At 41.8% G+C, this 24,631-nt stretch overlaps 2 protein-coding genes and 1 long non-coding RNA gene across 5 annotated transcripts; 2 read left to right on the forward strand and 1 right to left on the reverse strand.

Moving 5' to 3' along the window:
- The first annotated feature begins 1,878 nt into the window (after positions 1-1,878).
- Positions 1,879-14,963, forward strand: ftr33 (finTRIM family, member 33). Of its 3 annotated transcripts, XM_073931900.1 has the most exons (7): positions 1,879-2,533; positions 4,169-4,264; positions 4,462-4,695; positions 4,781-4,940; positions 5,036-5,095; positions 11,846-13,327; positions 13,433-14,963. In XM_073931900.1, the coding sequence occupies exons 1-6, from the start codon at positions 1,931-1,933 to the stop codon at positions 12,376-12,378; spliced, it is 1,686 nt and encodes a 561-aa protein (XP_073788001.1). In that variant the 5' UTR covers positions 1,879-1,930; the 3' UTR covers positions 12,379-13,327; positions 13,433-14,963. The 3 variants fall into 3 exon arrangements, with proteins under 3 accessions (XP_073788001.1, XP_003198035.2, XP_073788002.1); XM_003197987.7 differs by having other exon boundaries at positions 11,846-14,951; XM_073931901.1 differs by lacking the exons at positions 11,846-13,327; positions 13,433-14,963 and adding an exon at positions 6,610-6,804 and having other exon boundaries at positions 5,036-6,177.
- LOC141379211 (uncharacterized) lies at positions 5,034-9,493 on the reverse strand. The gene is made up of 3 exons (XR_012395319.1): positions 7,446-9,493; positions 6,602-6,832; positions 5,034-6,165 (listed from the first exon to the last, which is right to left on the reverse strand). It is a non-coding gene; the product is annotated as an uncharacterized lncRNA (long non-coding RNA).
- Positions 14,964-18,331: 3,368 nt separating the features above from the next.
- LOC108180198 (tripartite motif-containing protein 16-like protein) lies at positions 18,332-23,986 on the forward strand. The gene is made up of 7 exons (XM_073921788.1): positions 18,332-18,434; positions 18,502-18,548; positions 19,605-19,700; positions 19,840-20,073; positions 20,159-20,318; positions 20,412-20,471; positions 21,797-23,986. The coding sequence occupies exons 1-7, from the start codon at positions 18,332-18,334 to the stop codon at positions 22,327-22,329; spliced, it is 1,233 nt and encodes a 410-aa protein (XP_073777889.1). The 3' UTR covers positions 22,330-23,986.
- Positions 23,987-24,631: the final 645 nt, after the last annotated feature.

Below are 24,631 nucleotides of genomic sequence, written 5' to 3' on the forward strand. Positions count from 1 at the left end.
TGGCACCTGTTCATGCACAGCTTCGGGAGGAGAGAGAGAGGGGGTGAACGGGGACGCGGTACTCTTTGTTGACCAAACTTAAGCCCAAACCTAAACTCAAACTGAAGCACAAATCAAAAACTACACTGTCAAAATGTCAAGGTATGTTTTATATTGGAAAATAAACGAGTGAAGAAATTGGAACGACTTCTTGCCTTGTTTACATTTGATGTTTGCGTCACAAATCATGTCTCTGGTTTAGCCTCTCAGCGCGCAGCAGCTACAAAGTCCTAAATTTTGATGACACCAATAATACTTTTAAATCAATTGGCTGAAGAGATGCTTGCTTGGTTCAGACTCTATGTGGTATTTTTATTCCAAACAATGTATTTAAAGAGATTGGTGGCCTTTCTTTTTTAATGAAATGCAATTACTCCGTTGGTAAATTACCTATTAAATTAGCTCAATTCCATCAACAAGCTCTTTTAGCCTGGAAACTGACTTACAGCCACAAATTCTCACCCCACAAACCATTTTCTGGAATAATGTAGACATTAGGATAAATAATAAATCTTTTTTCTGGGATAAATAGTTTAATAAAAACATTATTTTTGTTTCTGATCTTTTTAACAGTAACGGGGATCTTTTAACTTATGAGAGTTTTATAAACATTTATCAATTCCCTGTTCGCTTTATTATAAAGGCTATAACTAGTGGACTATGTCTGATGAAAGCAGCTCTTAGTTATGACGCAGCTTCCAAACAATTGTCACAGTTACACCTAGGAGGAAGATCTAGTCTTAGTAAATAAAGCAATAATAAGTTTATACATCAAGTGTCGCAGTCACATAACGCAATCACTCCTAGAGGAAAGTTTAAAGGTTCCATAATTGTTAATATTCAATGGAGGGAAACATGATTATCACCATATAAATTCTGCATTCCTAAAATGAAAGAGGTGCACTTTAAATTTTGATTGTAATGCACTTTTATCCAAATATTGTTTTGTTACTGATATTTGCACATTTTGTAAGAATGAGTGTGAAGACATTTGTCACTTCTTTTTTTCTTGCGATGTATCATCACTGTTTTAGGATGATTTAAGTTCATATTGTTTTTCCAAGGCTCATATGAGTGGTAATTTGTACCTTAAGGATGTTATTTGTTATTCTGAAAACCAAAACAAGTCGCTAGAAGCCACTGTGAACTTTCTTAAACTTGCTGGGAAATTTTACTTTAACAAACAGAGGTTCCTTAAAAAAATCCAATCTTTATAGACTTCCTGTGTGAAATAAAACATTTAATTAAATCTCTTAGATTAATTGAGAATCAGAAATGTGCTTCTTTCTTGAGCAAATATGATGAGATCTTTCATGCTACTTGAATATTTATCTGTTTTTTTCTTTTAACTTTTTTCATTTTTATATTATTTTTTTATTCTTTTATAAATTGTGTTTTATTTTTGCTCTTTATCTTGTGTATTAATATTATTGTGTAAAAGAACTGTTATCTTTTACTGTATTCTAAGTTGTATTATACAGTTTCTTGAAGTTAATTAAAAAAAGAGCCGCTTCAAGCAGAAACACGCCTTTCATTGGTCTCCTGACACATGAGTGTGGATGTTGCCAAGTCCATCAATTCTTCATTACTGACTATATAAATTTGCACTAGGATTTCCTTATTAAATAATCTGCATATTTCAAAGAATTAATTATTTAAATTGCAGAAAATGATCATCTAAAATTCATAAGAGAATTACAAGACATTTAAAAATGATATAAGCTACTTATTTATTGACCTGTTGTGGGTTTATTTCTGCATTAGACTGTCCTCTAGTGGCGGAGTTTATTATGACGCACACAGGAAGTGTCAGAGCTGAGAGGAATCGAAAGTTATCTCAAAAACCCGAAAGTAATTGTCGGTGTTGGGTGTGTTGAGTCTGTGTCTCTGTATGAGCAGTAAAATGGCAGAATCCAGTGTTTCTTTGGCTCATCGTGAGTTCAGCTGTTCGGTGTGTCTGGATCTACTAAAGGATCCAGTGGCCATTCCGTGTGGACACAGTTACTGTATGAGCTGCATCACAGACTGCTGGAATCAGGAGGATCAGAAGAGAGTCTACAGCTGCCCTCAGTGCAGACAGACCTTCAGCCCCAGACCCGCTTTAGCTAAAAACACCATGCTGGCTGAAGTGCTGGAGAAACTGCAGAAGAGCAAACTACAAGCTGCTGGTCCTGCTCAGAGTCCCGCTGCATCTGGAGATGTGGAGTGTGACGTCTGTACTGGAGCCAAAAACAGAGCCGTCAAGTCCTGTCTGGTGTGTCTGAACTCTTACTGTCACACTCATTTTCAGCGCCATCAACAACTGAATCCGGGAAATCGACACAAAGTGACTGAAGCCACTCATAAACTGCAGGAGATGATCTGTCCTCAACACAAGAAACTCCTGGAGATCTTCTGCCGCACTGATCACTGCTGTATTTGTTATCTGTGTTTGCTGGATCAACACAAACACCATGACACTGTTTCAGCTGCAGCAGAGAGGACTGAACTACAGGTATGAACACACTTATGCTCAATTATTAATAATGTCTCTTCATTTCTCCACTTTTAAAGCTGTTTCTCTGATCTTCTCTCCAGCAGACACATGTAATAGACTTTGGTCAGGGTGGTGTCATATTAATGTTTGACAGGAATCAAAACACCTGTGAGGGACTAAAGTACAGTGTGTTCAGTGAATTACTGTTTAATTGACTAAATCCCTGTAAAATCCCACATTCACCAATAATACAGCATTACAGATTCTACATCACAGAGCTCAACAGTGTTTTATATCAACAGGTTGTTGTGAATGAAATATTGGGATGTGTTTAGAGTTTTATTTTAAGCTGTTTAATGTCGACCTCTGCATAAACAGATGACGCTTAATAAAAGTATATCGCTGTTATTTCCACTGTAAGAGCTGAGTGGTATGACACGATGGATAAATGTGCATTAAACGTTTACACTCACTGGCCACTTTATTAGGTACACCTTACTAGTACCGGGTTGGACCCTCTTTTGTTCTCAGAACTGCCTTAATCCTTCATATCATAGATTCAACAAGATACTGGAAATATTCCTCAGAGATTTTGCTCCATATTGACATGATAGCATCACACAGTTGCTGCAGATTTGTCGGCTGCACATCCATGATTCCAATCTCAGTTCCACCACATCCCAGAGGTGCTCTATTGGATTGAGTTCTGAGACTGTGGAGGCCATTTGAGTACAGTGAACTCATTGTTATGTTTAAGAAACCAGTCTGAGATGATTCACGCTATATGTGATGGTGTGTTACCCTGCTGGAAGTAGCCATCAGAAGATGGAGACACTGTGCTCATAAAGGGATGGACATGGTCAGCAGCAATACTCAGGTAGGCTGTGGCGTTGACACGATGCTCAATTGGTACTAATGAGCCCAAAATGTGCCAAATAAATCTCCCCCACACCATTACACTACCACCAGCCTGAACCACTGATACAAGGCCGGATGGATTCATGCTTTCATGTTGTTGATGCCAAATTCTGAGCCGAGCATCTGAATGTGTGAGCAGAAATGGAGACTCATCAGAGCAGCAACGTTTCTCCAATCTTCTATTGTCCAGTTTTGGTGAGTCTGTGTGAATTGTAGCCTCAGTTTCCTGTTCTTAGCTGACAGGAGCGGCACCCGGTGTGCTCTTCTGCTGCTGTAGCCCATCCGCCTCAAGGTTGGACGTGTTGTGTGTTCAGAGATGCTCTTCTGCAGAGCTCAGTTGTAGCGAGTGCTTATTTGAGTTACTGTTGCCTTTCTATCAGCTGGAACCAGTCTGGCCATTCTCCTCTGACCTCAATAAAGCACTTGCGCCCACAGAACTGCCGCTCACTGGATATTTCCTCTTTGTCTGAGCATTCTCTGTAAACCCTAGAGATAGTTGTGCATGAAAATGCCAGTAGATCAGCAGTTTCTGAAATACTCAGAGCAGCTCGTCTGGCACCAACAACCATGCCGCAGTCAAAGTCACGTAAATCCCCTTTCTTCCCCATTCTGATGCTCGCTTTAAACTGCAGCAGATCGTCTTGACCATGTCTACATGCCTAAATGCATTGAGTTGTGACTATTACAGCTTTACAGTGACGTTTATTTCACTCTTGTTCACTGTGAATCCTGCAGAGTCGGCTGAGGGAAACCCAGAGCAGATTCCAGCAGAGACTCCAGGAGAGACAGAAGGAGCTGGAGGAGCTGAGAGAGGCTGTGGAGTCTCACAAGGTGAGTTTGAGCAGAAGAACAGCAGCTGAAGAGGCCTTTCACACTCCAATGCTTCTGTGTGTGTGTGTGTGTGTGTGTGTGTGTGTGTGTGTGTGTGTGTGTGTGTGTGTGTGTGTGCGTGTGTGTGTGTGCGTGTGCGTGTGCGCGTGCGCGTGTGTGTGTGTGTGTGTGTGTGTGTGTGTGTGTGTGTCTGACAGCGCTCTGCACAGGCCGCAGTGGACCACACCGAGAGGATCTTCACTCAGCTCATCTGCTGGATTGAGAGAAGCCGCTCGGAGCTCACGCAGATGATCAGAGATGGAGAAAAGACTGCAGTGAGTGGAGCTGAAGAACGACTGGAGCGACTGGAGCAGGAGATCAATGATCTGAGGAGGAGAAACGCTGAGCTGGAGCAGCTTTCACACACAGAAGATCACATCCATTTCCTCCAGGTGACACACAGGACAGTGGAAGAGCATGTGGAGCAGAGATTGTGTTTGTGTGTCTTCAGCTGCTGTTTCTGTTGTGTCTGTGTAGAGTTTGCAGTCTCTCTCTGTCCCTCCTGGATCTACAGACTCATCCAGCTTTATTAGCAGCTCGCAGCTCGCTTTTGATCAACTTGCTGAATCTGTGTCTCGTCTGAGAGACAAACTGCAGCAGTTCTGCACTGAGGAGATGAAGACCATATCTAGAAGAGGTCAGATTTATATTTCCTGACATGTTTCAGATGATTTTAAATGTATTTGTATTGTTTAACAATGTTTACTGTAAATCATCTGTTTGTCTCCACAGTGAGCAGCATTAGCATCATTCCCGCTCCTGAACCACAGACCCGTGAGCAGTTCCTCCAGTGTAAGTGACTCTGATCATACTGAACATTAAAGATTATAGTTATATATTGTGTTGGATTCCTTCATATGAGGCAGAGAGTCTCTGATGGCTGTAATGTGTTTTATTCTGGAACCAGCAGAAACAGTGAAAACTAGAAGTAAACACAAATCAGCACAAAGCAGATTGATAATGAACTCTGACACCTTTACAGTTCATGATCAGGCGTTTGTGTACAGTGAACAGTAGATGAGCTGTGTAAAGTCACAGATAAACAATAATTGGCTCAGTTAACAGTTTCAAAACAAAACTTACACACCTCACTCCGCTCACCAAGGCCTGCTACAGTAGCTTTAACACGTGTAGTGATGTTCACCTGGCTAAACAGCACACACACACACACACACATGTAAACAGGAGACAGTAAAACACACACGCTTATAATGCTCATCATCACGATTGCAGGACTTGCATTAACCAGCATATGTCACTGGAATATATCACTGAGCTCCTGAGACGAGAGCGTTCTGATGAGTGAGATGTTGTGTGAGGTTTCGGGGTTTTGCTTAAAGCCATTAACCTGAATGAGCTTACTGAGAATGAAACACCTATAATGAGCTCTTGTGGCCGTTTCCATATATTCTTACCATTTCAAGAGTTCACACTTAGCTGATGATTAATTATAAACGCTTGTTTGGCATGCTGTCCCGGGAGAGAGCCCTGAGCTCATGAGATCCTCGAGCCCAGGGCTCCCTCCCGTTGTAAGGCGGGAGGGGAGTTTGAGCTCAGGTAGATCTCGAGAACTCCCCAAAATGCCTTTGTATAGCTCGGGACAGCAGCCACGTATTGAAGAGCCCCCCAAAAAGCAGGTGTAACAAAGCCATATCCGGCTGCTGGATATAGCGTTGATAGCTTAGGAAGAGAAGCTCCTGTGGGAGCAGAGCAAAGCAGACTGCTAGAGCCTAGGCGGGGTGAGGGCAGGGCTGGATTGACTCCGCGGGAGTCAAGGCTCAAATATATACACCCCTGCGGGGGTGGGAGCTGGGGTTAGATTGCTCAAGCAAGAGTCGGGAAGGTTTGGGCGGTGGAGACTCCTGCATGAGAGGGTGGGAGGTGGCCAGGGCCTGAACTCCTGCAGGAGTTGAAGCTCGTTTTAGTCGTTCCTGCGGGAGCTAGAGCTGAGGATTGAGGGCCTAAGCGAAAGGAAGAACATAGCGAAAGAGCGACGCTGAAAGAAAAACAGTTAGCGGAGAACTCAACGCTGGAAAAGTAATTGAGGAAATAGGAGGGTAAGGAGATGAGGGGGGAGATCAGAGAAGGGTAAAGGTAGCGGAAGCACTCGCGCTGTAAGGAATAAAGAAGGGGCACATAATTGCCAGACGGAGAATCTCGACGCCAGAAAGAAGAAAAGGAGAATATTGGAGTATATATGCATATATAAATATATATATGAATATTTATGGTTATTACATGATAAGGGCCGGGCATAGGCGGTGATTGACTCTTGCGAGAGTCGAAGCTCGGAGCAACCCTGCGAGGTCACAGCTGCTGTGGGCATTTCTCCTGCTGAAGTCTGGGAATGGGAAGGGGCGGTGGAGACTGCAGTTGGAGGTGGCCGGGGCGGGACTCTTGCGAGAGTCGAAGCTCGTTTTAGTCACTCCTGCAGGAGTTAGAGCTGAGGATTGATGGCCTATGAGAAAGGAAGAAAAGATAGGGCGGAGGAACTCGACGCCAAAGCAAGAAAAGGAGAGAGGGAATAACCTGCGTGCGTGAGCATGCATGTGCGTCTATTCCTGTTTCGGCATATGCATGCACACGCATCGGAACAGGTATACATCGGATGTATGCGCATAACATGGGGTGGGGGGCAGTAAAAGTCGGGAAGAGGGAGGGGGTAGTGCAGGCTCTTACTGGAGGTGGTAGTGAAGGGGTGGCCGGGGATGGGCTAGGGGTGACTCGCGGAAGTCCAAGCTCAGATTGGACCCCTGCGGGGGTCAGAGCATGGTGAGGGAAGGAGCATAGCAGATTTGAAAGGAAAGTTAAGAGCATACATGCAACCTGCACAGCATGTAATGCCCATAGGCTCACATACTCATTCGCTTGCACGTGCATATGCATACTTAAACGTATGCCCACACCTATATACATATCTACGTGCAAATAAGCATGTATACGTTTGCAACCGCACACTGAATCTGCGCGAGCAATCGCACACATTCCCATGCGCACCCATACACAAGCACACACACGCGCACTCCAGCCTACTTAGGGTCGAGCTCGTACCCCTAGTTGGAGTTTGGAATTTAGCTGGTTAGGGCTAGCTGGGCTGTCTTGAGGTGGGATCGGCTGAGGCTAATGTGTGATTTCTGGATACCTTTAATGAGGATGGAAGTTTGAGCGTTAGAAATGGCTTCTGAGGTGGCCCCGTAAATCAATTTAAGAAAAAATTGGACCCCACTAAGGTAGCTTTTTATGGAGCTTGCCTGGATATTTTTGGCTGTATGGAGGTGGGAAATAAATGAGGTGATGGTAAGCAATGAAAAATCTGGGAACTGTATTTGGTACAGGGTGTGGAAATATTTATAAGATTTCCATGCTGTGAGATATGACTGAAGGGTTCTTGGTGCGACGGCGTGAAGGATCAGGGATATGGAAGTTTCATGGAGGCGGTGAAATGGGTGGTTTATGGCAATATCATTTGTGAATAGAGTGGAACAGGGGTTGGATGCTGGTCTGCTTCCGGTACCAAGAGCCGAAATTTCTGGAAAAGAAGAGAGAGAGAATCAGCAATTTGATTTTTGCAACCTGGAACATGTCTAGCAGTCATAATGAATTGCTTTTTGGCTGCCGTCCAAAAAGGCGTCTTAGTAAGGGCATAATTGGAAGTGCGTGCGAGCGTCCTTTATTGATGCAATAAACGTTGGCTTCGTTGTCGCAATGAACGAGAATGCTAGAGGCGGACTATTCATCTCCCCATAAAAGCGCTGCTGTGACTATGGGGTAGAGTTTGAAAAGCGCAGATGATTGCTGATTTCTGGGTAGACTGAGCATCTGCGGGGGCCACGTTGAAGCGAACCAGTGACCTTGGTAAAAGCCGCCGAACCCGACTGAGGGGGCAGCGTCAGTGAATAAATTAATATCCACCGGGGAAGAAATTAGGTCGCTATAGAAAAAGGAACAGCCGTTCCATTGCTCAAGGAAGGAGATCCATAAGCTGAGTTCATTGCGACTGGGTTTAGAAAGATATATGGTATCTTCTAAACCGGGAACCGAGGAGGAGAGCTGAAGGAGGTGAGTAATAAATGGGCGGCCTTGGGGAATTATGCGCATCGCGAAATTGAAATGCCTGAGAATAGATAGCAGTTCGCGTTTAGTGCATGATTGTTTCTCGAGGAAAATTTGAGATAAAGAGATTATACGGTCGATCTTTTCTTTGGGAAGGGATGCTTGAAATTTATTCAAATCTAAGTTGATGCCCAGAAATTCTGTGGAAGTGCTGGGACCGGCTGTTTTCTCCTCTGCGAGGGGGATGCCTAGATTTTCGAAAACCTTTTGGGTGAATGATAGGTGTTTAGCTGGAGGTGAAGAAGTTGGGGAAATGAGGAGAAAATCATCGAGGAGATGGATGATATGCGGGATTTCGTAGTTGTTGGATAAAATCCAGCATAATGCTTCTGAAAGCATATCGAAAATTTTAGGACTACTTTTGCAGCCGAAAGTTAATCGGACTGCAAAGTAAAATTGTGAGCGCCAATGAATGCCAAAAAGGTGCCAGAAGTCTGGGTGAATTGGCATGATTTTAAAGGCGGATAAAATGTCGATTTTTGCAAGCCAAGCATTGTGACCGGCTAATCTGATGAGCGAAATTGCTTGGTCTATATCATGATAATTCAGCGAGTATTCGTCTGAAGGAATGGTGCTGTTAATGCTAGGAAATATAGAGTTATGCGGAGCGGAGAGATCGATACTCAATCGTTTTTTGTTAGAGAATTTCCTAGTTGCTACACCTACACCGAGAAACACTGAACGGTGGGGCGGAAAAAGGTCCTATTATGAATTTATTGTCAATTTCTTTTTTGATTAACATATCGACAGTTTCGGGATCAGTAGTAGCGGATTGCAGATTAGGACAGAATAGGTTGAAGGCAGGGAGAGCTGAAACGCCCGGGTTAAATCCGTGGGTTAGACCTGAAATCAGAAAATCAGAGAAGTTAGTATCAGGGTGACAGCTCAATTCAAAGGCAAGTTGAGAAACATTCACAGGAGTCGACAAGTAATTTTTTGACTTTTTATTCTTTGCTCTTAACACCTGGCAAATCACTTTGGCTTGAGCGCCACCGCAGTAGCTGCATAAATGTAGATATTTGCAAGAGGCCCTGTAACACCTGCTGATGTTGAAGTTTTGACAGATAGGACGATTAGAAGAAGGAGAGAGAAGAGAAGGCAGATTATCGCTGGGTGGGCGGGGGACGTAACTAGTGGATTTAGGAGATTGTGCAGAATCAGAGGGGAGAGTGATAAAGGGACAGGATGTGGTGGGGTGAAGACTGGAGCGGCAGACGGCGCAAGATAAATTACGGCATCCCAGAAAGACTCGGTTGTGGAGTTCAAAATCTACGGCCCCCCAGTAAGAAAATTGGTTCCACTGAGTCAATCTGATAGCGCATTTAGCGGAGAACAATTTATGGTACGTGTAGAAATGTGTACCCCCATAGGAGATCGCTAGTTCGGCTATAATAGCCATGTAGTCATCAGCAATAGCCATTCAGTTCGCGTCTCCTATGGGGGAGGACTGAGCAGATGACGTCAGTGAAGCGAGCGAAAGCTATGGAGAATTCGGCCAGAGATAAAGTGCGAGAATGGGTGTTGGATGGTGGTTTGAGTGTGACTGTGAAATTGCCGCAATTTACCTGGCGTTCTGCTGCAGGGGGTGTAATAGGTGAAAGGAGTGAAAAGAGATCTATATCTGCACCTGATAGGATTTGGTTTCTTGTTGTATTGGAGACTTGAGGTGGTTCCATTGCTAGAGCGTTCTGAGGCGGAGGGAGGGGTGTGGCTGTGTAAAGAGTGAATGGGGGGCGTGGCGAAGAAACTGGTGTGGGAAGAGTCGGATGAGTGACATGTTCAGTGTTGGTGTGACCGAGGGGAAGGGAAGAGGGAGGGAGGAAAGTGGGTTGGGTTGAAGAGGTTGGAACTGAAGGCAGAGGGTAAGAGGTAGAGGATTGAGGAGGAAAAGATTGGTTTAGAGGAAATGCAGAAGGGTTGAAATGAGAGGCTGAGGTAGAAGGCATGTGAGGACTGGTTTGGGCGCTAGGGGGAGCAGGCGGCCAGAAGAAGGGTGTGGATCCGGGTTGAGTGAGAGAGTGAATGGCGTTGTTGGGATCCTGATTGGAGTCTTGCTGGAGGGTTGGAGGTGACGTAATTTGGGGTTGCCGGCTTGCCTGAGGGAGCTGTTCTGAGGGGGTGTGGCTTGAGACGTGTTTTTGTTTTGATTTCCTTTTCCCGGTTTGAGAGCGGGGATGTTGGGTATAGGGAGTATAGCGAGAATCGGACTTCTGAGTGTTTGGTCTGGCGGATGGGCTGAGCGAGGGGTGAGAGTCTGAAGTGGCGTTAGTGTATAATTTTACATGTTCCGGTTTGTTGAGGTTTCGGGAGCGTGGATGCCAAGATCGGCTAGGAGTTTCCTGAGTTCGGTGACGGTTATTCTTTTTGATGGCTGGATGAAGGAGGAGGCAGAGGCGTAAGAAGAGGTAGGAGAAACATTATTTGTTTTCGATGTTGCTGGCGATGGTGATCTGTGGCGGGGTGGTCTGCTGATAGCGGAGCGGGTAATTCTTCGTCCTCTTGTTAAATCTTCGTTTTGAGATTGAGGGTCTTGTATTACAGGCTGGTGTGTTGCTGGGGGGGTAACGATGATAGTGGGGAGGTCTTGAGGGTTGTTCTCTTGGTTTTCGGGCATGTTGTTGTTGTTGTTGTTGTTGTTATTGTCGAAATTGCTCATGGTCTTGATGTTATTAGCATAGAGGTGACTTGATAGAGGTTGACGATGGTGGAGGTGAAAGTTGTTGTTGGCTGGATGGCTTGCTGGCTGGATGGCTTGCTGGCTGGATGGCTTGCTGGTTTGCTGGTTAGCTGGTTTGCTGGTTAGCTGGCTTGCAGGTTGGCTGGCTTGCTGGTTAGCTAGCTTGCAGGTTGGCTGGCTTGCTGGTTAGCTGGCTAGCTGGTTTGCTTTCGGTCTTCAAAACGAAGATAGCAATGGAATAAACCCCTGGGTATTTATAGTAGTTTAGGAGTCATCTGATTGGATCGTAGTGAATTAGATAATGCGGGTCAGCTGCTAGCAATCATAAGCACGTGATCCTCTCGAAATTTGTTTATACATAAACTTCACATATCATCAATCAGACTGAACTGTGCTGAACTGCTCAAATCAACCCTGATCTACATTAAACACACTGAACTCTACAGAATCAGCAGCTCTAGATATAATCACACAGCTAGTTTATCTTACTGGGTTAGTTAAATGTCAAAGAACATTTAGAAATCTCCACTTTCCTGATTCGCCTTTTCTATACTGTCCCAGTGTGTTCTGGTTTGGGGTTGAACATGTACTGAAACATTCATAGTTCTTGTTTCTTAATCAGCAAAAGTGCAAATAATATTAGAGTAAAGACATTCTGATGAACTGAAACAGATCAATAATAATACAGTCATGATTTCATTATTGTCACTCAGAAATTCATTGATATTTTTCCTGATTTTTATCTTCATCAGATTCTCAACAGTTCACTTTGGATCCAAACACAGCGCATACATATCTGGTTCTGTCTGAAGGAAACACAGCGGTGGAAAATAAAGGTTCAGTCCAGCCGTATCCTGATCATCCAGACAGATTTGATTGTTGGCGTCAGGTGTTGTGTAGAGAGAGTGTGTGTGGACGCTCTTACTGGGAGCTGGAGTGGAGCGGTGTTGATGTGTTAATATCAGTGTCATATAAGAGCATCAGCAGGAAGGGTTCGGGTAATGAGTGTCTGTTTGGACTCAATGATCAGTCCTGGAGTTTGTGCTGCTCTGCTGACAGTTTTTCATTCAGGCATAATAATATAAACACTGATCTCCCTAAACCCTCCGTCAGCTCCTCTAGAATAGGAGTGTATGTGGATCACAGTGCAGGAACTCTGTCCTTCTACAGCGTCTCTGACACAACAATGAGCCTCATACACACACTCCACACCACATTCACACACACACTCTATCCTGGATTCTGGGTTTGTTCAAGACTGAAGCTCTGTGATCTGACAGTGTAGAGTTCGAGATGTCTGAATCAGTCATCACTGCATTCTAGTTTGGAATGGCATGTTTCCTGATAGGGGGTTCTGGATTGGTTGCTAAGCGGTTGCTAAGGCGTTGCTAAGTGGTTGCTAAGCGATTTCTAAGGTGTTCTAGGTTATTGCTAAGGTGTTGCTAGGTGGTAGGCTTGGGCAGTATTACGGTATTATGGTATACCACGGGATCTAAAAATAGCAACGGTGTCAGTTTCAATACCGTTATACTGTCATAAAATATTAAATATCCTTTATTTAATGCCTACAAAAATGTATGTGTGGTTGTCATCACGGGACAGTGTGGAGGAGAGACGGAGAGGAAGAGGGAGAGGGAGGGGGCGAGAGGGAGAGGAAGAGAGGTGACGTGACGAGTCCAAAGTGACCTGCAGTTTGGCAGTTTCAACTGAACAGAAGGGAGACGTGGTTAATATGAACGAGAGGTCTGCATTAGAGCTGAAGATCTTTGCCCGAACCCGGCGAGCCCCGAAAAAATCCAAATCCCTGCATTAAAATCCATCCCTGCAAAAGGTGAAACAAATGATGACGAAGTAGTAAAAAAGTGAATTTTGATGGCGGTCAAGCCCGTCACTAGCTCAGAAGGAGCGGTCATTCCAGCCGCAGGTATTTTGCGGTCGCTCATACACTGCGAATTACGGTAGAGCCCTAAACCGCAAGCTGACAGGTAAAAAGACGAGGCCATTCGCTAAAGTGAAACTGCTGTCATGGAAAATTAAATGGATGTTCCTGACTGGTAGAAGATGAACAAACAATCCTACCCAAAACTTGCAAAATCAGCCGGATCAGAACTCTGCATCTCGACCTGTAGCAGCAGGAAAAGGGTGTTCAGCTGCTGGAGCCCGTGAGCGCAGGACTGCGCTAAAGCCTGTGGATTTAATAATGTTCCTCCACAAACACACGTAGCCTAATCTTGGTGAGTACAGGGTTTAAAATTATAAATAAATATTGATTAAACCATATAATCATAATGTAGACAGAGTATACAGGCTAATGGTGGCATTATTCTTTTAATCTTCAGCTTCACCGCCGCCTTAATGCCAGATTGTGAAGAGCAGTGGCGAAACAAATCTTGCACAGCCTTTATCTTAATTTCGTTATTGCCAAAATACCCGTCATCATTTAGAGTTTATTTTCATTTGATTTGTTAAGCAAGATTTATTTTCATTGATGTGTTGGCCAATTTAAAAGCTAAGTGTATGTACCCAGGCCTATATAGAGTGCTGAGATGTTACGATGTTAAAGAGGACTTATTTTATTTCTTTGTTCCAACTTTCAAGTGGCCTATAGTCTACGTTTGTTACGAATAAATGATGTTAAAACATATAAATGACTCATTCTTGAAAAAATGCATTACAGCTGTGTGCATGAGCACATTTGAATAATGTCAGGCTGTAAACGCGTTCAGGCTTTATAAAGCTGTCTATCAAAATGTACCTGTCGGACTCGGGACCTATCGGGTATAATTTTTATGGCCCGATTACAGCTCTCTGCATTCCCGCTGCTGTTCCGTGGGAGCCGGACAGATTTCTTACGGTGTGGGAGTAAATTTCTGAATAAATCGCGGGAGATGTGTGTGTGTGTGTGTGTGTGTGTGTTTGTGTGAGAGAGAGAGAGAGAGAGAGAGAGATATGCTGTGCGTCGCTTGTCTCTCTCTCTCTCTCTCTCTCTCTCTTTCTGACCGCGAGCCTAAGGTTGCATAGAAGGTATTCAGTTTCTGAATGGTTTAGGCTCAAGCCAACAGTTTGGTGACGCTGTCTGAGCCTTACGTCATCATTTTTTTAATTACGCCGGTAATACCGGATACCGGGGTAAAATATGGAGGCGGTTTGACGGTATCAAAATTTGGATACCGCCCAAGCAGAGGTGGGTAGTAACGAGTTACATTTACTTTGTTACATTTACTTGAGTAAAATTATTGGGAAACATGTACTTTTTGAGAACATTTAAATACTTTTACTCTTACTCAAGTAAATTATTAGAGAAAAATCAGTACTCTTACTTCGCTACATTTCATGGCGTTCCTCCGTTACTGTCAATTGATAATAAAAAAAAGATCCATATGTTTTGTTTGCAAATATCGCGAGGCGCCGCATTGGAGAGGTTGTGTCGCGAGAGGTTGCTATAGAGACGTGTCTCCCGCTTTCTGTTAGGGCGCGCACCTGTGTTGACGAGGGAGACGTGCGCGTTATACTGCGGTCATGCCATGGCCATTTGCGGTTCCGAGAAGGACGATGGTGTCTTTGTAGGGATTTTATCGGACCTGGGGGCTATTCCATAAACCAAGCTTACAGAAAAAGCCAGGCTTATTTGGGTAAGTCAGGTTTATTAATGGCGGATTCGGTTTCATAAATCAAATTTACATCGTTCAAACTTAGTTACCCTGGCAACTTATGCTGGGAAACTAGCCTGGTCCAGGGCAGGCTAACTCTTAGGCTAAGTCTTAAGTTAAAGCTTAACAGTAATGTTAACATTCACCTGCCATAATCTGATGCCATTTTAATTCACTTAACGTCTTAATAATGATTAAAACTTTATAATCACTCAATAGCAAAAAAAAAAATACAAATAATTTATATATATATATAATTAATCTGGGGTTGCCACAGCGCAATGAACGGCCAACTTATACAGAATATGATTTATGCAGCGGACGCCTTTCGACCAGTTGCAACTAATCTATGGGAAACATCCGTACATCTCATTCACATTACGGCCAATTTAGCATATTACATTCACCTACAGTATAGCGCAGCGCATGCCGCATGTCTTTGGATTTGGGGGAAACCGGAGCACCTGGAGGAAACCCACGCAGCACGAGGGTAAGAAAGACACTGACTAATATAAAGAAGAAGAGTTAATTTCTTAAATAATGACTTTAAAGCAATAAAATGAGTTGAATAATCAGGAGATGATACATGCTGAGCAGCAACGTCACTTTAATGTAAAGATATTTTCCCACGGGCCGCGGGAAACAAGTGGCAAAGGGAAAGCAACGATTTGCAGCAGATTCGGGAGCAAGTTAAAAATCCCACCGCTTGTGCGTGCACGGCTCTTTGTTTATTTTAAACCCATGTGCTTACATTAAGAACATTTTGTATATTACAGTGAGCCTGCAATGCATTAAATCTTTTCCTTGCAAGCAACAATTGGCACTACAGAGACATTGAATGGCGAGCTGCAAAAGACTCTCGCTATCGTAGCAGAAAACAGATTTCGCATCAAGGAGGCGTTAATCAAACAGGATGCGGATGCAGGAGCCAAGTTATGGTCTTTAGTCAAGAAGGCTCGTGAGGAAGGCAAAAAGAGAAAAAGAAACTCTATCTATAGATATTCTACACCAGGGGTCACCAACCTTTTTGAAACTGAGAGCTACTTCTTGGGTATCGTTTAATGTGAAAGGCTACCAGTTTGATACACACTTCCTAATAACAAATTTGCTCAATTTACTTTTAATTATATGTTATTGACAATTAATGATATTCATTTATGTGAAGACACTGATCATATTAATGATTTCTCACAATAGTTGTCAACAATGAATGGAAGCAGATAAATATCAACCAATGCAAGTGTGATTTAAAAAGAATAGCTACAAAAAAAATTTGATGCAGCTTACTGGTATGTGGTGCTATGGTAAGCTAACTTTATAACAGGTCCACGGGCAACTCATGTGATCCTCTAGCCCACGGGCACCATGTTGGTGACACCTGTTCTACATAATAATGATTTGGTTGGTATTAATATCTTTAACAGAGAGATTCGCATATCACAATTAGCAGATGACACTCCACTATTTTTAAAGGATAAAGATCAAGTGTCTCCTAATTTAATCATTATTAATGCATTCTCTAATGCTTCTGGACTCAAACTAAATTTATTAAAATGTGAAATGATTTGCTTGTATGACACCTTTGATGCAAAAATTAAAAATATACCAATCAAAAATGAAGTAAAATACTTAGGAATTAATATAACAACAAATCTAATTAGCAGACAGTTTTTAAATTGTTTAACAAGATTATCTAAAGTAAAATATAGTTTTAACAGTGGCTCCAAAGAGATTCATCAATTCTAGGCAGAGTCTTCTTAACCAAAACAGATAGGTTATCTAGATGTGTGTACCCCTCATTATCTTTAGCAGTAGATAATCACACCTCTAAAAAAATGGGCAAAATTTTTCTTGATTATATTTTGGAATAATAAGCCTCACAAATTGAAGGGAGTGAGGGGGGTCATGAAGTCCCAAATTTTGATGACACCTATAATACTTTTAAAATCAATTGGCTGAAGAGATGCTTGCTTGGTTCAGGCTCTATGTGGTATTTTTATTCCAAACAATGTATTTAAAAAGATTGGTGGCCTTTCTTTTTTAATGAAATGCAATTACTCCGTTGGTAAATTACCTATTAAATTAGCTCAATTCCATCAACAAGCTCTTTTAGCCTGGAAACTGACTTACAGCCACAAATTCTCACCCCACAAAACCATTTTCTGCAATAATGTAGACATTAAGATAAATAATAAATCTTTTTTCTGGGATAAATAGTTTAACAAAAACATTATTTTTGTTTCTGATCTTTTTAACAGTAACGGGGATCTTTTTGAGTTTTATAAACATTTATCAATTCCCTGATCGCTTTATTATAAAGGCTATAACTAGTGGACTACTATGTCTGATGAAAGCAGCTCTTAGTTATGACGCAGCTTCCAAACAATTGTCACAGTTACACCTAGGAGGAAGATCTAGTCTTAGTAAATAAAGCAATAATAAGTTTATACATCAAGTGTCGCAGTCACATAACGCAATCACTCCTAGAGGAAAGTTTAAAGGTTCCATAATTGTTAATATTCAATGGAGGAAAACATGATTATCACCATATAAATTCTGCATTCCTAATAAAATGAAAGAGATGCACTTTAAATTTTTATTGTAATGCACTTTTATCCAAATATTGTGATGTTACTGATATTTGCTCATTTTGTAAGAATGAGTGTGAAGACATTTGTCTCTTCTTTTTTTCTTGCGATGTATCATCACTGTTTTAGGATGATTTAAGTTCATATTGTTTTTCCAAGGTTCATATGAGTGGTAATTTGTACCTTAAGGATGTTATTTGTTATTTTGAAAACCAAAACAAGTCACTAGAAGCCACTGTGAACTTTCATAAACTTGCTGGGAAATTTTACTTTCACAAACAGAGGTTCCTTAAAAAAATCCAATCTTTATAGACTTCCTGTGTGAAATAGAACATTTAATTAAATCTCTTAGATTAATTGAGAATCAGAAATGTGCTTCTTTCTTGAGCAAATATGATGAGATCTTTCATGCTACTCGAATATTTATCTGTTTTTTCTTTTAACTTTTTACATTTTTATATTATTTTTTTATTCTTTTATAAATTGTGTTTTATTTTTGCTCTTTATCTTGTGTATGTAATGTGATTATTGTGTAAAAGAACTGTTATCTTTTACTGTATTCTAAGTTGTATTATACAGTTTCTTGAAGTTAATAAAAAAAGAGCCGCTTCAAGCAGAAACACGCCTTTCATTGGTCTCCTGACACATGAGTGTGGATGTTGCCAAGTCCATCAATTCTTCATTACTGACTATATAAATTTGCACTAGGATTTCCTTAATAAATATTCTGCATAAATCAAAGAATTAATTATTTAAATGGCAGAAAATGATCATCTAAAATTCATAAGAGAATTACAAGACATTTAAAAAATGATATAAGCTACTTATTTATCGAACTGTTGTGGGTTTATTTCTGCATTAGACTGTCCTCTAGTGGCGGAGTTTATTATGACGCACACAGGAAGTGTCAGAGCTGAGAGGAATCGAAAGTTAACTCAAAAACCGAAAGTAATAGTCGGTGTTGGGTGTGTTGAGTCGGTGTCTCTGTATGAGCAGTAAAATGGCAGAATCCAGTGTGTCTTTGGCTCATCATGAGTTCAGCTGTTCGGTGTGTCTGGATCTCCTGAAGGATCCAGTCTCCATTCCCTGTGGACACAGTTACTGTATGAGCTGCATCACAGACTGCTTTGCTGTAGCACAATGTTTTCTAATGTCATACATTTCTGCAAGCATATCTGATCTGCAGTCTGCACAGTTTGCTTGGCCGTCATCCCCAGGTACTGGCTTCAGCCATCCTTTATATTCCGGTACAGACTCCCACTCCTTTCTGTATTTCTGCCTGAACAATTAACACTTAGACATGTTGAGTTCAAAACTAATGAGCATCTACACTAACTCAATTTTACAGCTCTTTATAAGTTGGCAACACTGAAAACATCAACCTCACGTCACACCTTCACACTATGATGACTGAGGTTGTCATGTGTTTTCTGACTCATCCGACTTGTAGTTTTCTGAAATCTGACTGGAGAACTGCCATTGACTTAACACTGGACCAGAATTTGTGATCTCATAACTCTGCATCAGAGTCTGTTGTTGAGGTTCTGCTCATTTTACTGAGTCCAAACATCTGCAATATAAAACTGACCTTTTAGCTTTCTTTAGCTTTAGCATAGACATAGACATCCGTTGTGAAGGAATGATATGAATATCAGTGGATCAGCATTGAAGACACCTGAGAGTTGCTGTTTGGACTCAGATGATCAAGAACTCCATTCATTTACACCAGCCTACCAATCCAGACCTGAAGCACTTCTTTAAATCTGAATGACATACAGACACAGAGCTTGCTATGCCAAACCACTCCCTAGCAACTAAACAGTCTACCCTAGCAACCATTTAAAAAGCTCAATATCTCTAGCTCAGAACATCTTATAGACACACAGGACTCGACTACCTTCACTCATTCTAGCAAACAGTGTTTTATTCATGCTAGCAATGAAGAGATACTAGAAATTACACTTGGCTAAAATGTAATTACTGCTCACTTAAACTACTTTAAATGGATTATTTATACTTTTAAAATAGTTTATATGAGATCTTTCAGATTTCTATCAAGCTACAAGAGATGTTTAGCTCCACACAATTCCTTAAAGCACCATTAATGACAGAATTGATGCATAAATTACAATAAACTACACTCAGACTCTTTACATAGAGATAATTAACAGCGACACATTAACTATCTTATATTTCTCTGTTGGTAGTTTGATTGCATCATTCATTATTTGTCTAATTATATATAATAATCCACTTTGCTTTAAATCCTGCAGAGTCGGCTGAGGGAAACCCAGAGCAAATTCCAGCAGAGACTCCAGGAGAGACAGAAGGAGCTGGAGGAGCTGAGAGAGGCTGTGGAGTCTCACAAGGTGAGTTTGAGCAGAAGAACAGCAGCTGAAGAGGCCTTTCACACTCCAATGCTTCTGTGTGTGTGTGTGTGTGTGTGTGTGTGTGTGTGTGTGTGTGTGTGTGTGTGTGTGTGTGTGTGTGTGTGTGTGTGTCTGACAGCGCTCTGCAAAGGCCGCAGTGGACCACACCGAGAGGATCTTCACTCAGCTCATCTGCTGGATTGAGAGAAGCCGCTCGGAGCTCACGCAGATGATCAGAGATGGAGAAAAGACTGCAGTGAGTGGAGCTGAAGAACGACTGGAGCGACTGGAGCAGGAGATCAATGATCTGAGGGGGAGAAACGCTGAGCTGGAGCAGCTTTCACACACAGAAGATCACATCCATTTCCTCCAGGTGACACACAGGACAGTGGAAGAGCATGTGGAGCAGAGATTGTGTTTGTGTGTCTTCAGCTGCTGTTTCTGTTGTGTCTGTGTAGAGTTTGCAGTCTCTCTCTGTCCCTCCTGGATCTACAGACTCATCCAGCTTTATTAGCAGCTCGCAGCTCGCTTTTGATCAACTTGCTGAATCTGTGTCTCGTCTGAGAGACAAACTGCAGCAGTTCTGCACTGAGGAGATAGAAATGATATCTAGTCGAGGTAAGCTTTCTAATGATAATGGTAATGTATCTAATGACGTTTAAACACATTTGTATTATGTGACAATATTAAATCATCTGTTTGTCTCCACAGTGAGAACCATTAGCACTATTCCCACTCCTCAACCACAGACCCGTGAGCAGTTCCTCCAGTGTAAGTGACTCTGATCATACTGAACATTAAAGATTATAGTTATATATTGTGTTGGATTCCTTCATATGAGGCAGAGAGTCTCTGATGGCTGTAATGTGTTTTATTCTGGAACCAGCAGAAACAGTGAAAACTAGAAGTAAACACACAAATCAGCACAAAGCAGATTGATAATGAACTCTGACACCTTTACAGTTCATGATCAGGCGTTTGTGTACAGTGAACAGTAGATGAGCTGTGTAAAGTCACAGATAAACAATAATTGGCTCAGTTAACAGTTTCAAAACAAAACTTACACACCTCACTCCGCTCACCAAGGGCTGCTACAGTAGCTTTAACACGTGTAGTGATGTTCACCTGGCTAAACAGCACACACACACACACACACACACACACACACACACACACACACACACACACACACATGTAAACAGGAGACAGTAAAACACACACGCTTATAATGCTCATCATCACGATTGCAGGACTTGCATTAACCAGCATATGTCACTGGAATATATCACTGAGCTCCTGAGACGAGAGCGTTCTGATGAGTGAGATGTTGTGTGAGGTTTCGGGGTTTTGCTCAAAGCCATTAACCTGAATGAGCTGACTGAGAATGAAACACCTATAATGAGCTCTTGTGGCCGTTTCCATATATTCTTATCATATATCATCAATCAGACTGAACTGTGCTGAACTGCTCAAATCAACCCTGATCTACATTAAACACACTGAACTCTACAGAATCAGCAGCTCTAGATATAATCACACAGCTAGTTTATCTTACTGGGTTAGTTAAAGTCTCATTTATTCAACTCTGTGTAGAAACCTTCCTAAGACACCTTTAGATTTGTTTGCAGGAGGAAAATGACACCTGAAACTCTTCATCACTTGCTGTCTTCAGTCTCTAAACGTCTTTAAGTGTTGTGAAAAGGAACGGCAACATTACAGACTGATAAATGCTTTACTGATACAACTTTATTTAAATGTGTTGCAGGAACAGAAATTGGTGATTAATAATAAAAGTCATGAGGAACACATTAAATCAGGATTATTTTATCATCTGCAGTGAAATACAAGTCAAAGAACATTTAGAAATCTCCACTTTCCTGATTCGCCTTTTCTATACTGTCCCAGTGTGTTCTGGTTTGGGGTTGAACATGTACTGAAACATTCATAGTTCTTGTTTCTTAATCAGCAAAAGTGCAAATAATATTAGAGTAAAGACATTCTGATGAACTGAAACAGATCAATAATAATACAGTCATGATTTCATTATTGTCACTCAGAAATTCATTGATATTTTTCCTGATTTTTATCTTCTTCAGATTCTCAACAGTTCACTTTGGATCCAAACACAGCGCATAACAGGCTGGTTCTGTCTGAAGGAAACACAGCGGTGGAATATAAACGTTCAGTCCAGCCGTATCCTGATCATCCAGACAGATTTGATGTTTGGCCTCAGGTGTTGTGTAGAGAGAGTGTGTGTGGACGCTCTTACTGGGAGCTGGAGTGGAGCAGAGCAAGTGTGTTAATATCAGTGTCATATAAGAGCATCAGCAGGAAGGGTTCGGGTAATGAGTGTGGATTTGGACGCAATGATCAGTCCTGGAGTTTGGAGTACTCTTCTCACAGTTTCTCATTCTATCATAATAACATAAAGACTGATCTCCCTAAACCCTCCGTCAGCTCCTCTAGAATAGGAGTGTATGTGGATCACAGTGCAGGAACTCTGTCCTTCTACAGCGTCTCTGACACAACAATGAGCCTCATACACACACTCCACACCACATTCACACACACACTCTATCCTGGATTCTGGGTTTGTTCAAGACTGAAGCTCTGTGATCTGACAGTCTAGATTTCAAGATGTCTGAATCAGTCATCACTGCATTCTAGTTTATAATGGCCTGTTTCCTGCTAGACAGTTGATAGGGGGTTCTGGATTGGTTGCTAGGTGGTTGCTAAGGCGCTGCTAGATAGTTGTTAAGCGATTGCTAAGGTGTTGCTAGGCTATTGCTACGATGTTCTAATTGGTTGCTAAGGTGTTGCCAGTTGGTTGCTAAGGTGTTTATGGGCGGTTGCTTAGGTGTTGTTAGTTAATTGCTAATGTGTTGCCAAGGTGTTTTGGGTTGTTTTGCTCTGTGTGGTTGCTAGGCAGTTGCTAAGGCATTACTAGGCGGTTGCTAAGGTGTTCTAAGTCGTTGTTAGGTGTTTGCTAGGGTGTTGTGAGTGGTTGCAAGGCAGTTGCTAAGCCGTTGCTAGATGGTTGCTAAGGTGTTGCTAGGCGGTTGCTAGGATGTTCTGAGGGGTTGCTAGGCACTTGCTTAGGCATTACTAGGCAGTTGTTAAGGTGATCTAAGTCGTTGCCAAGTGCTTGCTAAGGTTTTGCTAGGTGATTGCTACCATGTTCCAAGTCATTGTTAAGGTGTTGCTAGGTGGTTGTTAAGGCATCTCTAGGTCATTGCTAAGGTGTTGCTAGGTGGTTGCTAAGGTGTTGCTTGGTGGTTACTAAGGTGTTGCTAGGTAGTTGCTAAGGTATTCTGGGTCATCGCTAAGGTGTTGCTAGGTGGTTACTAAGGTGTTCTGGATCATTGCTAAGGTGTTGCTAGGTGGTTGCTAAGGCATTGCTAGGTGGTTCCCAAGTTGTTCCAAGTAGTTGCTACAATTAGTATAACAATTAACATGTTTCTAGCATAAACTAGCATCTGAGCATGAATTTACTATGATTTAGCATGTTGCTAGTATGTTTATTGTATGAATTAACATGTTGCTAGTATGTTTATTGTATGAATTAACATGTTGTTAGTATGTTTGTTGGTATATTGCTAGTTCAATGTAGATTGTGTCAAAGCAGCTTCACACAGAAGATTATAGTGAATGTAAACAGCGTCACTTCAGTTTTCAGAGTTTCAGTTCAGATTAATTCAGTTCAGTGTGGTTTAATAGTCAAAAGTCTATGGAACAGTTGCTAGGGTGCTATAAGTGGTTGCTAGGGTGTAGCTAGTAAAATGAAAGGTCATCAATGATTGGCAGATTGGTAGTCTGAGTTTAATGAGCCCAACATTAAGTCTGTATGACAGTGTGACGCAAAGTGATGAGGTCACTAAGTTTACTCCAATGTTAAGTCAATGGGACTTTCCAGAATTGTCCGGGTCAGTTTTGGCAAAAGCAAAAGTCAGATCAGTTGGAAAAGATAAAGCAACCCGAGTCAGAGCAGTTTAGTGGTTGTAGTATGAACGTTTTAGGAGAATATGCATATAGAAATTAGTCTCAGAAGAAGAAGATGTAGGAATAATAAGTTTATGTCGTAGAACAGTCTGTTGCTTCCTCAAGCCGCCATAATTCCACCATAAACACAGGGGCGCCCCCAAGGGGTGACCAAGGGTGGCTACGGCCACCCCTCTGTAAACTCTGGCCACCCCAATATAATTTTGCTGTTGACATTATTGATTTAAATGTACTTATAAATTCCCAATATTTAAATAAATATATAAATAAAATGCAGCCACTAAATTATTGTTGGTGTTACTGACGTAGCTGATTCATTGTCTCTCCCCCTCAGTGCTGGTTCAATGCTGATGAAAGCAAACTGACGCATTCGCGCAGAAAACCATTCCCGCGCGCCTCACGCACTCCTGTGTGAATCCCGGTTGGTTGTTTGCATGCACGCAGACAAAATAGGCGCCGCTCATGCGCCGTGAAACTGACTAACAGCCTTTTGTGCAGAGATGTCGTCACGCAGCGAGTTTTGATAGTCGATTAAAGTTTATATGATTTGATGATGATGTTGCTTTCACTAAGCATGCCTTTAAAGCAGAAAGGAGGGATAATGGGTCAGGGAGGTAAGACTTCATAACATGATTTCTCAGCCATGATCTGGTCTAAGACCACAGATAATTCTATAATACATTTTTTGTATTCTTTAAAATTGTCATAATTAATTTTCATGCGAAAGGTTTCTTAACTGATCTTGGCAAATCACTTCAGTTGTTGTTTTCCAGTAATATTTAGGATTGATTTCTGTTATTTATTTAATAATTGTATATTAAAATTAATATTAATTGTATTTATTTAGAATAAATATAAATAAATTGTTATATGTATTGAATAACAAATCTAACAATTCAAGGGAGGTGGGGGGTGTATAGTTCGTCCAGGGT

Source organism: Danio rerio, chromosome 2 (assembly GCF_049306965.1).
Source record: "Danio rerio strain Tuebingen ecotype United States chromosome 2, GRCz12tu, whole genome shotgun sequence".
NCBI lineage: Eukaryota > Metazoa > Chordata > Actinopteri > Cypriniformes > Danionidae > Danio > Danio rerio.